Source organism: Bolinopsis microptera, chromosome 2 (assembly GCF_026151205.1).
Source record: "Bolinopsis microptera isolate Bmic1 chromosome 2, MBARI_Bmic_1.0, whole genome shotgun sequence".
NCBI classification, from domain to species: Eukaryota; Metazoa; Ctenophora; class Tentaculata; order Lobata; family Bolinopsidae; genus Bolinopsis; species Bolinopsis microptera.
In genome coordinates, this window is record NC_087073.1 from 19,726,338 (window position 1) to 19,743,602 (window position 17,265).

Genomic DNA, 17,265 nt, shown 5'->3' on the forward strand with positions numbered 1-17,265 from the left:
TCAGCCAACTCCTCCTGTTCAGTTTTTATTTCCTTTTTGATCGGAAAATTTAAATTTTTGTCACTCTTTTCTTTATCAGCAACGGTTGAGGATCTCTTACTCCGTGTTAACATTACAAACCTTCCTGGAAAAACAACTGATTAAGGCCAGAGGGGGGGGGGGGGGTAAATGGCACTTTTCTAGTTTTCACATATATTTGATAATAGCTGCTTGAGACGAACAAGAAGAAAAAAACCGGATCAAAATCTGACCTTGCGCTTTTGAGATATCGCACGCTAAATTTTGAGGTTTACCTGATGTTTTCAAGAAGGCTCTCAAGACCCATCTATTTCATCAAGCATATCCTGTATGTAATGTGCGAACAGTATTTTTGGTGATTCAGTAGTCATGGACGCAGGACTTTAAGATCAATCTACAATTTATAAATTTGAATTTTAATTAGAAAAGGGACTACTTAGCTATATTTATCTGCACCGCTTTGTTGGCCAGTATCAACTCCATTTTTTGGACTTTGGTCGCTTATACGGCCTAAGCGGTATACAAATAAAGCGTTATTATTATTATATCAAGTCTCAATTTAAAGAGGTCTCGACTACCTAGGCATCAAACCTTGGCAATCGGTAATTTTCCTCTGGCCCGGAGTCAGCTGACCCTAGGGACCAGAGGATAAAGGCGTAGAGACTGTGTGTATCTACAAAAGTGGTTGTTTTTACAAGAAACAGGGCTTGCAACGCAAGGGAAGAAAAACGGGAGAAACAAACGCAAAATGCATATTAAATGACTTAACAAATAGAAATTCAAACAATCCTACACTACAATAAATGTTTATTACATAATTATAATATGTTGTATAAACAAGAAACAGGGCTTGCATGGCAAGAGATGGGACACATAAGAGCTGGCCACAGAGTGTATAATACAGTAATTCAGCAAACACCTATATTACTAATACTGAAAACTGAATCACAAATTATCACAATAATTACAATAATATACGAAATACTAAACACAATTTTTATACAAGAAACAGGGCTTGCAGAGCAAGGGAAGAAAAACAAGAGAAATAACTGTAACAATTGTATATCACAAAGTCCAGACGAAAATAATCTTTACACAAATCTGGGAGTAATTTCAATACAGTATACTTAATAAATACAATAACTTTCCGATATGTACATTGATATGAGTTAAAAGTTGTATAAACAAGAGACAGGGCTTGCGGAGCAAGGGAAGAGATATAGGAGGACCAGGCAAAAAGTAATATATTACAGTTATACAGAATAAACTAAAACTGAAAGAAGAGCTACGGTGTATGAAACACTCTATTAGATGTCCAAGACCATCCTGAGAATTCTGGCTGATCCAAGCAGAGCTGTCTTCTGGAGATTAGAGATGCTCAGATTGCAGTGTACTGCGTCGAGGTGATTACGAAAGTTTATGGTGACAGTTCCTAAAGCGCCTACCGCCACTGGGACAATTGTAACCTTTCGTAAATTCCAGTTCTTCTTAATCTCTCTTTTTAGGTCTTGATAAGCTAGTATCTTATCTTGCTCTCTATCCAAGATCCGGGTATCTCCTGGGACTGCAACGTCGATGATGCATGGATGGTTGCTGCGTTGGTTACCTTGTCTACCAGGAGAAGATCCGGTCTGCAGTGCTCGATAACGTGGTCTGACTGGATGTGAAAGTCCCACAATAGCTTGACTTTTTCATTCTCCAACACCTTCTCTGCTCGGTGTTCGTACCACTTTTTACTGCGTGTGAATCCGTATTCCTTGCACAGACTCCAGTGCAATGCGGCAGCTACTTTGTCATGCCTACACTTATATTCTGTCTGTGAAAGTTTTGGGCACCCATTCAGTATGTGATCTATTGTCTCATAATGATTTCTGCAGAGTCTCCAGAGTGGAGAAGAGCCGGGTGTTTTGTCAATCTTATTCTTTACATAGTTAGTCCTAAGTGCTTGGTCTTGGGCTGCTATCAACAATCCTTCTGTCTCCTTCTTCAAGTCTTGTTGAGTGAGCCAGTACAGTTCCAAGAGGTTATCGGATCTGCTATACCCGTCATCTGCCTTGGAAACTGTCCGTGCATCACTTTAGTTGTCCACTTCTCCTTGCATATTTCCTCGCGTTGTGTTCGGTCAGTATCTTTGTCTATCTCTTCACCTAAGAGTATCTTGTCTTTGACAAAGTAGTCCTTCAGAGCAATCAGTTCCGGGTCTCTACTCTTCATCACATAGGTGGTGAGTGCATTCTCCTCTCTCTTTACAACTTCCTCTATACTATGAAGCCCACGGCCACCAAGTTGACGGCTGACGTATAGCCGATCAACATCTCCTTGGGGATGATGACCTCCATTTATCCTCATTAGTTTCCGGGTCTTGACGTCCAAGGCTTTGATTTCTCCAGCGTTCCAAGAAAGAATTCCAGCTCCATATCTTATCACAGGTACAGCCCAGGTGTTAATTGCTTGTATACTATTCCTACCATGAAGCTGGGATTTTAACACCTTTTTGACTTTTCTGATATACTCCTTTGTGACAAGTGCTTTCATCTCTTTGTGTAGAATATTATTGGCTTCTAGTATTCCCAGATACTTATGCCCTCGTCCTCCAACTCATGGATCTGTTCACCTGTGGGTAGGGTGATGCCTTCAATAGCGGCTTTTGCTCCCTTCTTCACCTTCACCACGGCGCATTTCTCAAGCCCAAACTCCATTCTGATGTCTCTGCTAAATTCTGACGTGGTGTTTACTAGTGTCTGCATTTCATCTTCACTCTCGGCATAGAGCTTGAGGTCGTCCATGTATAGCCTATGCGACACTTTTGGTCCATCTTTTCTGTCCAGAGAGTATCCTATGACGTGCTTATTCAAAAGAATGGAAAGGGGTATAAGACTAATGATAAAGTGGATAGGGGAGACTGAGTCTCCTTGAAATAAACCTTTATTAATTTTAATCCTCCCAAGGGAAACTTTACCAAGCATCAGGTTTAAATATGATTGATTGAATGAGGCTTCAAAGAGGTCTATGATGGATGATGAGATACCGCACATGGTCATACAAGACAGAATCCAGGAGTGTGGGACGCTATCATATTTATTATTATTATTAATTACATGCTAACCTGGATCTTTAAACGGCTGTTACTTTTTTGACCTTTCGATTCCTTAATAATTCGAGAACCGAGTCAAATAAAAAATATCACTGCACCATATAATACGAGGATAATTGTCCAAGAAACCACTGTACCAATCTCAATATCAGGGGGTGGCTGGTTTTCTCAACTAAGGAACTGAAAGTTACAAAATGTGTTTTGAGATAGATGCAATTTAGTGTTTTTTAAAATTTTGAATATTCACTGGAATGTATCACAGTTCGTTAGTTAGGACTTTGTATACACTTAATAACGTTTACTTACCTGGCCAATGGCCATTCCTTAAATGATTTTAGCCACTTTCAGTAGTTAATGTCCTTGTATTTAAACTTGTCCCGAACCTTATCACCCTTCTCTTTAACAATACCAGCAAAATCAATACCTGTAACGGGCCCTTTTATTTGCCACCTCACTTTGTAGTCGACAGGGTTGATAGCTGCTGCTTTTACACGAATTAGTATGTTGTCTGCTCCACATTTTGGTTTTTTGTAGTCCGATTTAAAGGAGAGGTTACCTCGACTAAAAACAGCAGCTTTCATGTTAGAGTAACCTGAATTTAGTTATTTAGTTAGTGTTTCTAAAGTAGGTAGTAAAATGTGGGATTGTTTTAGCACTGAATTATTTAATGGCTAAAAATATTTTAGTGCAGTATATTATTTAACTGTTTGGCAGTGTTTTATTTTGACGGAGGAGGAGCGAATTAACAATAATTCAAAGTCAGAAACAACAACATATTTAAACAAATTTCAGTAATAATTCTGACAACAATTCATCAAAGATTCAGAATAAAGATTAACTATATACAAATTTTAAATTTCAATCATGAATCATCAGTAGTGACTATAAGTTCATTTTCAATCGTATAAACAATACACATTTATATATATTTATTTACTGGTTACCCAACAAAACTTAAGTATAGATAAAAATCTTTTAAAGAACATACAAAATCTAAATAAATTCAAAACATTTTCTGGATCATTTTCTAATCCATTTTGAAGACTATCTTTCCTTTGGCCCTCCTACTTTTCAGCAGATCAAAACCCTTCTCAACTGCCTCAGCAGTAAAAGGTAACTCCTCTGCTATAACTGGTTTTAAATACTCCTGAACTCCTTCTGAGTTTGTCCAACCATCATCCACTAACTTAGCAAGTTGTTGTAAATCTTCAGGGTTCTGTTTCGTGAGAATCATATGTTGGTTAGCTTTGAAGCCGATGGTGTACATCCGAATCCACATATCCCTACTACCATTGATTGCAACGTACTGCCCATGGTTTTTATCTGCAGTGGCAGGTTTCAGTAATTCCATTGAAATGTTTTTGTAGTCCTCGCCACCCCCACTATTAGTGGCAGCATCATAAATCACATCAAACTGTAATTCAGGGTTAATAGCCCCTGATTCATTAAGGCAGTAATCTTTAATAGTCTGCTTAGTGTAATCTATAACGTCAGTTGCTCCCAGAGATTTTACAAATTCCTCATTTTTACCACTGCAAACCCCAACAATATCTTTAGCTCCCATAGATTTAGCAACCTGGATCCCAGCAGTACCACACCCACCACTAGCCCCAATTACCAGAACACGATCATTCTTAACAAGGTTACCATAGTCCCTAAATGATTGAAGAGATGTTGAATACGTAGTGCACATTCCAGCAGCTTCCACGAATGAAGCACTTTTAGGTTTATGAGCCACTCCAGCAAGTGGAGCAATGGTAAATTCAGCTAAACTACCATTGAATGTTCCACCATAAACTTCATCTCCGACCTTAAACTCGTCCCCAACCTTTTCACCCTTCTCTTCAACAATACCAGCAAAATCAATACCTGTAACGGGCCCTTTTATTGGCCACCCCACTTTGTAGTCGATAGGGTTGATACCTGCTGCTTTTACGCGAACTAGTATGTTGTCTGCTCCACATTTTGGTTTTTTGTAGTCCGATTTAAAGGAGAGGTTACCTCGACTAAAAACAGCAGCTTTCATGTTAGTGTAACCTGAATTAAGTTATTTAGTTAGTGTTTATAAAGTAGGTAGTAAAATGTGGGATTGTTTTAGCACTGAATTATTTAATGGCTAAAAAGATTTCAGTGCAGCATATTATTTAACTGTTTGACAGTGTTTTATTTTTGACGGAGGAGGAGCGAATTAACGATAATTCAAAGTCAGAAACAACAATATCTTTAAACAAATTTCAGTAATAATTCTGACAACAATTCATACCAGATTCAAAATAAAGAACATTATTTACACTTGTAGGGTTTCTCTCCTGTGTGAGACGTGAGTCCTCATATGTCTCTGGAGATCACTTTTCTGAGCACTACAATATAAACATTCCTTACACTTGTAGGGTTTCTCTCCTGTGTGAGTCCTCATATGTCTCTTGAGATCACTTTTCTGAGCACTACAATATAAACATTCCTTACACTTGTAGAGTTTCTCTCCCGTGTGAGTCCTCATATGTTTCTTGAGATCACTTTTCTGAGCACTACAATATGAACATTCCTTACACTTGTAGGGTTTCTCTCCCGTGTGAGTCCTCATATGTCTCTTGAGATCACTTTTCTGAGTACTACAATATGAACATTCTTTACACTTGTAGGGTTTCTCTCCTGTGTGAGTACGTTGGTGTTGATTAAGATTTGATTTAACAGAGCAAGTATATGAACATTCCTTGCACTTGTAGGGTTTATCTCCGGTGTGAGTCCTCATATGTATTGTGAGATTACCTTTCTGAGCACAAGAATATGAACATTGGTTACACTTGTAGGGTTTCTCTCTTGTGTGAATACGTTGGTGTTGAACAAGACTAGATTGAACAGAGCAAGCAAATGAACATTTCTTGCACTTATAGGGTTTCTCTCCCGTGTGAGTCCTTATTAAATGTAATGTGAGTCGACTTTTCTGAGCACTACGAAATGAACACTGGTTACACTTGTAGGGTTTCTCTCCTGTGTGAGTACGTTGGTGTTGATTAAGATTTGATTTAACAGAGCAAGTATATGAACATTCCTTGCACTTGTAGGGTTTTTCTCCGGTGTGAGTCCTCATATGTATTGTGAGATTACCTTTCTGAGCACAAGAATATGAACATTGGTTACACTTGTAGGGTTTCTCTCCTGTGTGAATACGTTGGTGTTGAACAAGACTTGATTGAACAGAGCAAGAATATGAACATTCGTTACACGTGTAGGGTTTCTCTCCCGTGTGAATACCCAAATGTTTCACAAGATCACTGTTCTCAGTACAGGTATAAGAACAATCGTCACATTTAAAAGCTTTCCCAACAGGTGAAGCATTTTCTTTGCCAAACCTGGCTGATGATCGTAAAGAATTTAATTGGACATTTGTAGTAGACATATCATTGATTGTTTCACCATGATGTTCTCTGATGTGTTCCACAAAGAACTCATCATAAAGGAAGTGAGCTTCACATTTCGGACAAATAAAACCATGTGATATTCCAGTCACCTCCTCCTGTTCAGTTTTTATTTCCTTTTTGATCGGAATTACATTTTTGTTAGTCTTTTCTTTATCAGCAACGGTTGAGGATCTTTTACTCCGTGTTAACATGACAAATTTTCCTGGATAAATAACTGATTAATAAAATAAAAACACAGAAACTATCCAAATTCAAATAACTAAATCTTTAATTACCAGTGGGTATAAATAAATGGAATAGTATTAAATTATAATATTTAGACCACGCTCAGGTCCATTCTAAACATCAAATGGCCTAAAGGTATGATGAGCAACAAAGCATTGTATGAAAGGTGCAAAGTTAAAAAGTTATCTAAGCGTATCGAACACCAGCGGTGGAAGATGTTTGGACACATTCTCAGGAGTATGGAGAACACCCCAGCCCAAACGGCTCTCTCTTTTGCTATTGAATCAGATAATTTATTCACTGGAAGATTGGGGAGACCTAGAATGAACTTGTTATCGGTTTTAAGAAATGATTTAATTAGTAGAAATTTGCAAATGGACAACTCTCATGAATTGAACGAAATTAGAGATATAGCTGCATGCAAAAGATGTTGGGAAAATCTTTTTCAAGGGTACAGTTTACCGCATTAAGGTATTTTTAAGAATCATTTTTGTCGGTAAGATCCTGTTTTATAATAATAATAATAAGACCACGCTTACAGCCCAGTTCCACGGCTCAGTTTTGCGACCAGATTTGACACAAAACTCCGCGAAAAGAGTTTTGAAAGGCAAAACTCCGCGAAGGCAGTTTTGTTTACAATGTACGTTCCCACGGTTGGTATTTTTGGACGCAGATTTGCGCGCGCACGTGGGCGCATTATAATGAAATGTACCACGCGAGCGCCCAGGTTAGAACTGCTTTCACGGAGTTTTGGGTCATATCAAAAATATTTCTCAGTGCGGAGAAATATTTTTGAATTTCATTTCCGGTCGCAAAAATGTGAGAAAAAATGTGAGCAAATCTGGTTGCAAAACTGAGCCGTTGAACTGCAGGGTAAGACATCCATATTCTATCAGTACCATGCAGTAATAATGCAGTTAATATATGTCATATCATAGTTATATAATAAAAATAACAAATAATATAGATTGTGGAAAAACGATAAATTTACTAATTTCTACTATTGAGACAAGACAAAATCAGTGGGATTCAATTAATGGTTAGATAATAGATATATATCAAAGATTATGATTGTTTCCTCATTTATTTGTGCAACAAACTGCAAAATTCTTTTCTTTAAATCAGAAAAATTAATTTCAAACATAGCTCTAAACATTTGTGGAAATTATTTCTAGACTATAAATGCAATCATTGATCATACCTCGTTGTTGAACTAATAATATAAAAGTGGAAGTAAACTGACATTATTTACCCGTAAATACGCTGGTATCTAATAAAGTGTGACTGATCAGAACAAGTATAAAAGTTGTTATATGAGAACATTCCTGGCAATTTTAGAGTTTCTCTCCCGTGTGAGTACGTTGGTGTCTGACAAGACTTGATTTAACAGAGAAAGTATATGAACATTCATTACACTTGTAGGGTTTCTCTCCCGTGTGAGTCCTCATATGTTTCTTGAGATCACATTCCGGAGCACTACAATATGAACATTCCTTACACTTGTAGGGTTTTTCTCCCGTGTGAGTCCTCATATGTCTCTTGAGATCACTTTTCTTAGCACTACAAAATGAACATTCCTTGCATTTGTAGGGTTTCTCTCCTGAGTGAGTCCTCATATGTAATGTGAGATTACCTTTCTGAGCACTAGAATATGAACATTCCTTGCACTTGTAGGGTTTCTCTCCCGTGTGAGTCCTCATATGTCTCTTGAGATCACTTTTCTTAGCACTACAAAATGAACATTCCTTACACTTGTAGGGTTTCTCTCCCAAGTGAATACCCAAATGTTTCACAAGATCACTGTTCTCAGTACAGGTATAAGAACAATCGTCACATTTAAAAGCTTTCCCAACAGAAGAAGCATTTTCTTTGCCAAACCTGGCTGATGATCGTAAAGAATTTAATTGGACATTTGTAGTAGACATATCATTGATTGTTTCACCATGATGTTCTCTGATGTGTTCCACAAAGAACTCATCATAAAGGAAGTGAGCTTCACATTTCGGACAAATAAAACCATGTGATATTCCAGTCACCTCCTCCTGTTCAGTTTTTATTTCCTTTTTGATCGGAATTACATTTTTGTTAGTCTTTTCTTTATCAGCAACGGTTGAGGATCTTTTACTCCGTGTTAACATGACAAATTTTCCTGGATAAATAACTGATTAATAAAATAAAAACACAGAAACTATCCAAATTCAAATAACTAAATCTTTAATTACCAGTGGGTATAAATAAATGGAATAGTATTAAATTATAATATTTAGACCACGCTCAGGTCCATTCTAAACATCAAATGGCCTAAAGGTATGATGAGCAACAAAGCATTGTATGAAAGGTGCAAAGTTAAAAAGTTATCTAAGCGTATCGAACACCAGCGGTGGAAGATGTTTGGACACATTCTCAGGAGTATGGAGAACACCCCAGCCCAAACGGCTCTCTCTTTTGCTATTGAATCAGATAATTTATTCACTGGAAGATTGGGGAGACCTAGAATGAACTTGTTATCGGTTTTAAGAAATGATTTAATTAGTAGAAATTTGCAAATGGACAACTCTCATGAATTGAACGAAATTAGAGATATAGCTGCATGCAAAAGATGTTGGGAAAATCTTTTTCAAGGGTACAGTTTACCGCATTAAGGTATTTTTAAGAATCATTTTTGTCGGTAAGATCCTGTTTTATAATAATAATAATAAGACCACGCTTACAGCCCAGTTCCACGGCTCAGTTTTGCGACCAGATTTGACACAAAACTCCGCGAAAAGAGTTTTGAAAGGCAAAACTCCGCGAAGGCAGTTTTGTTTACAATGTACGTTCCCACGGTTGGTATTTTTGGACGCAGATTTGCGCGCGCACGTGGGCGCATTATAATGAAATGTACCACGCGAGCGCCCAGGTTAGAACTGCTTTCACGGAGTTTTGGGTCATATCAAAAATATTTCTCAGTGCGGAGAAATATTTTTGAATTTCATTTCCGGTCGCAAAAATGTGAGAAAAAATGTGAGCAAATCTGGTTGCAAAACTGAGCCGTGGAACTGCAGGGTAAGACATCCATATTCTATCAGTACCATGCAGTAATAATGCAGTTAATATATGTCATATCATAGTTATATAATAAAAATAACAAATAATATAGATTGTGGAAAAACGATAAATTTACTAATTTCTACTATTGAGACAAGACAAAATCAGTGGGATTCAATTAATGGTTAGATAATAGATATATATCAAAGATTATGATTGTTTCCTCATTTATTTGTGCAACAAACTGCAAAATTCTTTTCTTTAAATCAGAAAAATTAATTTCAAACATAGCTCTAAACATTTGTGGAAATTATTTCTAGACTATAAATGCAATCATTGATCATACCTCGTCGTTGAACTAATAATATAAAAGTGGAAGTAAACTGACATTATTTACCCGTAAATACGCTGGTATCTAATAAAGTGTGACTGATCAGAACAAGTATAAAAGTTGTTATATGAGAACATTCCTGGCAATTTTAGAGTTTCTCTCCCGTGTGAGTACGTTGGTGTCTGACAAGACTTGATTTAACAGAGAAAGTATATGAACATTCATTACACTTGTAGGGTTTCTCTCCCGTGTGAGTCCTCATATGTTTCTTGAGATCACATTCCTGAGCACTACAATATGAACATTCCTTACACTTGTAGGGTTTTTCTCCCGTGTGAGTCCTCATATGTCTCTTGAGATCACTTTTCTTAGCACTACAAAATGAACATTCCTTGCATTTGTAGGGTTTCTCTCCTGAGTGAGTCCTCATATGTAATGTGAGATTACCTTTCTGAGCACTAGAATATGAACATTCCTTGCACTTGTAGGGTTTCTCTCCCGTGTGAGTCCTCATATGTCTCTTGAGATCACTTTTCTTAGCACTACAAAATGAACATTCCTTACACTTGTAGGGTTTCTCTCCCAAGTGAATACCCAAATGTTTCACAAGATCACTGTTCTCAGTACAGGTATAAGAACAATCGTCACATTTAAAAGCTTTCCCAACAGAAGAAGTATTTTCTTTGCCAAACCTGTCTGATGATCGTAAAGAATTTAATTGGACATTTGTAGTAGACATATCATTGATTGTTTCACCATGATGTTCTCTGATGTGTTCCACAAAGAACTCATCATGAAGGAAGTGAGCTTCACATTTCGGACAAATAAAACCATGTGATATTTCAGTCAACTCCTCCTGTTCAGTTTTTATTTCCTTTTTGATCGGAATTACATTTTTGATACTCTTTTCTTTATCAGCAACGGTTGAGGATCTCTTACTCCGTGTTAACATTACAAACCTTCCTGGAAAAACAACTGATTAAGGCCAGAGGGGGGGGGGGGGTAAATGGCACTTTTCTAGTTTTCACATATATTTGATAATAGCTGCTTGAGACGAACAAGAAGAAAAAAACCGGATCAAAATCTGACCTTGCGCTTTTGAGATATCGCACGCTAAATTTTGAGGTTTACCTGATGTTTTCAAGAAGGCTCTCAAGACCCATCTATTTCATCAAGCCTATCCTGTATGTGCGAACAGTATTTTTGGTGATTCAGTAGTCATGGACGCAGGACTTTAAGATCAATCTACAATTTATAAATTTGAATTTTGATTAGAAAAGGGACTACTTAGCTATATTTATCTGCACCGCTTTGTTGGCCAGTATCAACTCCATTTTTTGGACTTTGGTCGCTTATACGGCCTAAGCGGTATACAAATAAAGCGTTATTATTATTATATCAAGTCTCAATTGAAAGAGGTCTCGACTACCTAGGCATCAAACCTTGGCAATCGGTAATTTTCCTCTGGCCCGGAGTCAGCTGACCCTAGGGACCAGAGGATAAAGGCGTAGAGACTGTGTGTATCTACAAAAGTGGTTGTTTTTACAAGAAACAGGGCTTGCAACGCAAGGGAAGAAAAACGGGAGAAACAAACGCAAAATGCATATTAAATGACTTAACAAATAGAAATTCAAACAATCCTACACTACAATAAATGTTTATTACATAATTATAATATCTTGTATAAACAAGAAACAGGGCTTGCATGGCAAGAGATGGGACACATAAGAGCTGGCCACAGAGTGTATAATACAGTAATTCAGCAAACACCTATATTACTAATACTGAAAACTGAATCACAAATTATCACAATAATTACAATAATATACGAAATACTAAACACAATTTTTATACAAGAAACAGGGCTTGCAGAGCAAGGGAAGAAAAACAAGAGAAATAACTGTAACAATTGTATATCACAAAGTCCAGACGAAAATAAAATCTTTACACAAATCTGGGAGTAATTTCAATACAGTATACTTAATAAATACAATAACTTTCCGATATGTACATTGATATGAGTTAAAAGTTGTATAAACAAGAGACAGGGCTTGCGGAGCAAGGGAAGAGATATAGGAGGACCAGGCAAAAAGTATATATATACATATCACCGGAGACTCGCGGGCGGAACAAAATATTGCACGCGCACGCGCGTGCAATATTTCATATGTCCCCGAGGGCGCTAGCCCGAGGAGGACATATTTTCGTATAGCACGGAGGGCCCATCGGGCCCGAGTGCTATACGATTTTTCCGCCCGCGGGTCGAGGTGATGTGGATTATATCCACCAGCGGGCGTATTACAGTTAATATATAATTTTATAAATAAACAATGGAGCTTGTATAAAAGTCAACTCTAGAAAAGGTCGCCACTAATTGTTGTAACCATGGTAACACGTCACGTGTTCAATGTAAGCCAATCATAAAGGGATGTGTCGTATATATAGGGGCTGGAGATGCACTGCATTCCTGGGCCGTAGGAATAATGAATGTAATGTCAGTGACGATGAATATCAATAATATAGGGGGATTATAGTGCTGATGTGTATTATGTAGTGTGTTATAATAACTTTGATATAAATCAAAGTATCATGTCATCTGCTCACGAGCTGCATGAGCAGCCCTACCGGACACAAAAATAAAATGTATTATATAGTTGCAGTGTAATAAGGAATTTCACATGGAGACGATACAGAAACTGAAAAAATTTTAGAGAACTCCGGGCTATATTGCTACTGGTCAAATTAAATGTCACTTGTTAGCGGGCTATATCGTGAGCGGGCTGTAGAGATATCGGGCCCTTTGACAGCGGGCTGGTGAGAGCCCGCTATGCGAAAAAGCGCACGCTGGTGGATATATTACAGTTATACAGAATAAACTAAAACTGAAAGAAGAGCTACGGTGTATGAAACACTCTATTAGATGTCCAAGACCATCCTGAGAATTCTGGCTGGTCCAAGCAGAGCTGTCTTCTGGAGATTAGAGATGCTCAGATTGCAGTGTACTGCGTCGAGGTGTTTACGAAAGTTTATGGTGACAGTTCCTAAAGCGCCTACCACCACTGGGACAATTGTAACCTTTCGTAAATTCCAGTTCTTGATAAGCTAGTAGGTATCTTATCTTGCTCTCTATCCAAGATCCGGGTATCTCCTGGGACTGCAACGTCGATGATGGTTGCTGCGTTGGTTACCTTGTCTACCAGGAGAAGATCCGGTCTGCAGTGCTCGATAACGTGGTCTGACTGGATGTGAAAGTCCCACAATAGCTTGACTTTTTCATTCTCCAACACCTTCTCTGCTCGGTGTTCGTACCACTTTTTACTGCATGTGAATCCGTATTCCTTGCACAGACTCCAGTGCAATGCGGCAGCTACTTTGTCATGCCTACACTTATATTCTGTCTGTGAAAGTTTTGGGCACCCATTCAGTATGTGATCTATTGTCTCATAATGATTTCTGCAGAGTCTCCAGAGTGGAGAAGAGCCGGGTGTTTTGTCAATCTTATTCTTTACATAGTTAGTCCTAAGTGCTTGGTCTTGGGCTGCTATCAACAATCCTTCTGTCTCCTTCTTCAAGTCTTGTTGAGTGAGCCAGTTCCAAGAGGTTATCGGATCTGCTATACCCGTCATCTGCCTTGGAAACTGTCCGTGCATCACTTTAGTTGTCCACTTCTCCTTGCGTATTTCCTCGCGTTGTGTTCGGTCAGTATCTTTGTCTATCTCTTCACCTAAGAGTATCTTGTCTTTGACAAAGTAGTCCTTCAGAGCAATCAGTTCCGGGTCTCTACTCTTCATCACATAGGTGGTGAGTGCATTCTCCTCTCTCTTTACAACTTCCTCTATACTATGAAGCCCACGGCCACCAAGTTGACGGCTGACGTATAGCCGATCAACATCTCCTTGGGGATGATGACCTCCATTTATCCTCATTAGTTTCCGGGTCTTGACGTCCAAGGCTTTGATTTCTCCAGCGTTCCAAGAAAGAATTCCAGCTCCATATCTTATCACATGTACAGCCCAGGTGTTAATTGCTTGTATACTATTCCTACCATGAAGCTGGGATTTTAACACCTTTTTGACTCTTCTGATATACTCCTTTGTGACAAGTGCTTTCATCTCTTTGTGTAGAATATTATTGGCTTCTAGTATTCCCAGATACTTATGCCCTCGTCCTCCAACTCATGGATCTGTTCACCTGTGGGTAGGGTGATGCCTTCAATAGCGGCTTTTGCTCCCTTCTTCACCTTCACCACGGCGCATTTCTCAAGCCCAAACTCCATTCTGATGTCTCTGCTAAATTCTGACGTGGTGTTTACTAGTGTCTGCATTTCATCTTCACTCTCGGCATAGAGCTTGAGGTCGTCCATGTATAGCCTATGCGACACTTTTGGTCCATCTTTTCTGTCCAGAGAGTATCCTATGACGTGCTTATTCAAAAGAATGGAAAGGGGTATAAGACTAATGATAAAGTGGATAGGGGAGACTGAGTCTCCTTGAAATAAACCTTTATTAATTTTAATCCTCCCAAGGGAAACTTTACCAAGCATCAGGTTTAAATATGATTGATTGAATGAGGCTTCAAAGAGGTCTATGATGGATGATGAGATACCGCACATGGTCATACAAGACAGAATCCAGGAGTGTGGGACGCTATCATATTTATTATTATTATTAATTACATGCTAAACTGGATCTTTAAACGGCTGTTACTTTTTTGACCTTTCGATTCCTTAATAATTCGAGAACCGAGTCAAATAAAAAATATCACTGCACCATATAATATGAGGATAATTGTCCAAGAAACCACTGTACCAATCTCAATATCAGGGGGTGGCTGGTTTTCTCAACTAAGGAACTGAAAGTTACAAAATGTGTTTTGAGATAGATGCAATTTAGTGTTTTTTAAAATTTTGAATATTCACTGGAATGTATCACAGTTCGTTAGTTAGGACTTTGTATACACTTAATAACGTTTACTTACCTGGCCAATGGCCATTCCTTAAATGATTTTAGCCACTTTCAGTAGTTAATGTCCTTGTATTTAAACTTGTCCCGAACCTTATCACCCTTCTCTTTAACAATACCAGCAAAATCAATACCTGTAACGGGCCCTTTTATTTGCCACCCCACTTTAGGCATCATGTAGCCTCCAGGCTCGACAAACCCCGACAAACCCCGACAAACCCCGACAAACCCCGACAAACCCCGACAAACCCCGACAAACCCCGACAAACCCCGACAAACCCCGACAAACCCCGACAAACCCCGACAAACCCCGACAAACCCCGACAAACGGGGTTTGTCGGGGTTTGTCGAGGGGTTTTGCCTCGGGCCCACCGGCTACATGAGGCCTTCTTGTATAGTGTTTTTCCACGTAAAGCTTGATGACTCCGTCTCGGCTTTTTGTTGGGAGACTCAAAAAAAAAAGAAAAAAAAAAAAAAAAAGCCTCCAGGCTCGACAAACCGGAAACCCCGTCAAACCCCGTCAAACCCTGACAAACCCCGACAAACCCCGACAAACCCCGACAAACCCTGACAAATCCCGACAAACCCCGACGTGTCAAGAAATGTCGTATCATGTCGGGCCCACCGGCTACATGATGCCTCACTTTGTAGTCGACAGGGTTGATAGCTGCTGCTTTTACACGAATTAGTATGTTGTCTGCTCCACATTTTGGTTTTTTGTAGTCCGATTTAAAGGAGAGGTTACCTCGACTAAAAACAGCAGCTTTCATGTTAGAGTAACCTGAATTTAGTTATTTAGTTAGTGTTTCTAAAGTAGGTAGTAAAATGTGGGATTGTTTTAGCACTGAATTATTTAATGGCTAAAAATATTTTAGTGCAGTATATTATTTAACTGTTTGGATCTTAAGTACTAAGTGCCGTACGTGACGTCGACTAAGTGCAGTTTTGGACTTTACAAAAAGGACTCACCCACCCCCTTCACGGTACTAACTGCTTTTTCGGGCAATATTTAGGACACCCACCCCATTTTGCCAGCTTTGCGGTACTAACTGTTGAGAAATCACGGTACTAACTGAGTCTTGGTATATAAAATAGGATACCCACCCATAAATTGCTTTAAACAGCTCATTAAACATTGGGAAATGGGCAAATTATACCCACTATTTAGTAGGGGTTTTGTTTTCAATGTACTAGTCGAATTAGATAAAAAGTTACAAAAAAATTTGTAATTACAAAAAACCCAAAAAAAACCTCAAAACCCATTCCCAAAATTGAAATTTGAGGTAAAATGGGTTTTTTTTGGGGTTGGACACTCAAAAAATAAACCCCTTAGTACCATGTACCAACTGTTTTTCTGGGAAATGAGCAGCAGACCCACCACTAAGTACAAGAGTACTAACTGCGTTTTGGAAGAAAATATGACCCACCCACCCAACGTCACGTACGATTCTGACCATATGATTCCCCCCGCTGTTTGACAGTGTAATTTTCATTTTGACGGAGGAGGAGCGAATTAACAATAATTCAAACTCAAAAACATCAACATCTTTAAACAAATTTCAGTAATAATTCTGACAACAATAATCTAAGATCCGAAATAAAGATAAACTAATATACAAATTTTCAATTTTCAATCATAAATCATCAGTACTAGTGACTATAAGTTCAGTTTGAGTCGTATACACATTTATATATATCATTTTACTGGTTACTCAACAAAGCCTAAGTATAGACAAAAATCATTTAAAGAACATACAAAATCCAAAGAAATTCAAAACCATCCAAAACATTTCCTGGAACATTTTCTAATCCATTTTGAAGACTATCTTTCCTTTGGCCCTCCTACTTTTCAGCAGATCAAAACCCTTCTCAACTGCCTCAGCAGTAAAAGGTAACTCCTCTGCTATAACTGGTTTTAAATACTCCTGAACTCCTTCTGAGTTTGTCCAGCCATCATCCACTAACTTAGCAAGTTGTTGTTGATCTTCAGGGTTCTGTTTCGTGAGCATCGTATGCTGGTTAGCTTTGCAGCCAATGGTGAACTTTCTTATCCACATATCTGCACTTCCAGTGATTACAACGTACTGCCCATGTTTTTTATCTGCAGTAGCAGGTTTCAGTAATTCCATTGAAATGTTTTTGTAGTCCTCCCCACCCCCACCATTGGTGGCAGCATCATAAATCACA

General features: G+C 38.4%; 2 protein-coding genes across 2 annotated transcripts; both read right to left on the minus strand.

Moving 5' to 3' along the window:
• Positions 1-5,399: 5,399 nt before the first annotated feature.
• Positions 5,400-6,512, minus strand: LOC134810934 (zinc finger protein 271-like). Its single transcript, XM_063817629.1, has one exon. It carries the CDS (start codon positions 6,510-6,512, stop codon positions 5,400-5,402), a length of 1,113 nt encoding a protein of 370 aa, XP_063673699.1.
• Positions 6,513-8,093: 1,581 nt separating this feature from the next.
• Positions 8,094-10,874, minus strand: LOC134810935 (zinc finger protein 501-like). Its single transcript, XM_063817630.1, has 2 exons — positions 10,268-10,874; positions 8,094-8,641 (listed from the first exon to the last, which is right to left on the minus strand). The coding sequence occupies exons 1-2, from the start codon at positions 10,854-10,856 to the stop codon at positions 8,094-8,096; spliced, it is 1,137 nt and encodes a 378-aa protein (XP_063673700.1). The 5' UTR covers positions 10,857-10,874.
• Between the last annotated feature and the right edge of the window lie 6,391 nt (positions 10,875-17,265).

What these genes read in the sequence shown, in the direction of transcription:
- LOC134810935 (XM_063817630.1), bottom strand. Translation starts at nt 10,856, where the DNA reads ATGTCTACTACAAATGTCCAATTAAATTCTTTACGATCATCAGACAGG. An exon ending in TCACACGGGAGAGAAACTCT is followed by an intron (nt 8,642 to 10,267) that starts AAAATTGCCAGG and finishes TACGATCATCAG; the next exon opens with CCAGGTTTGGCAAAGAAAAT.
- LOC134810934 (XM_063817629.1), bottom strand. Translation starts at nt 6,512, where the DNA reads ATGTCTACTACAAATGTCCAATTAAATTCTTTACGATCATCAGCCAGG.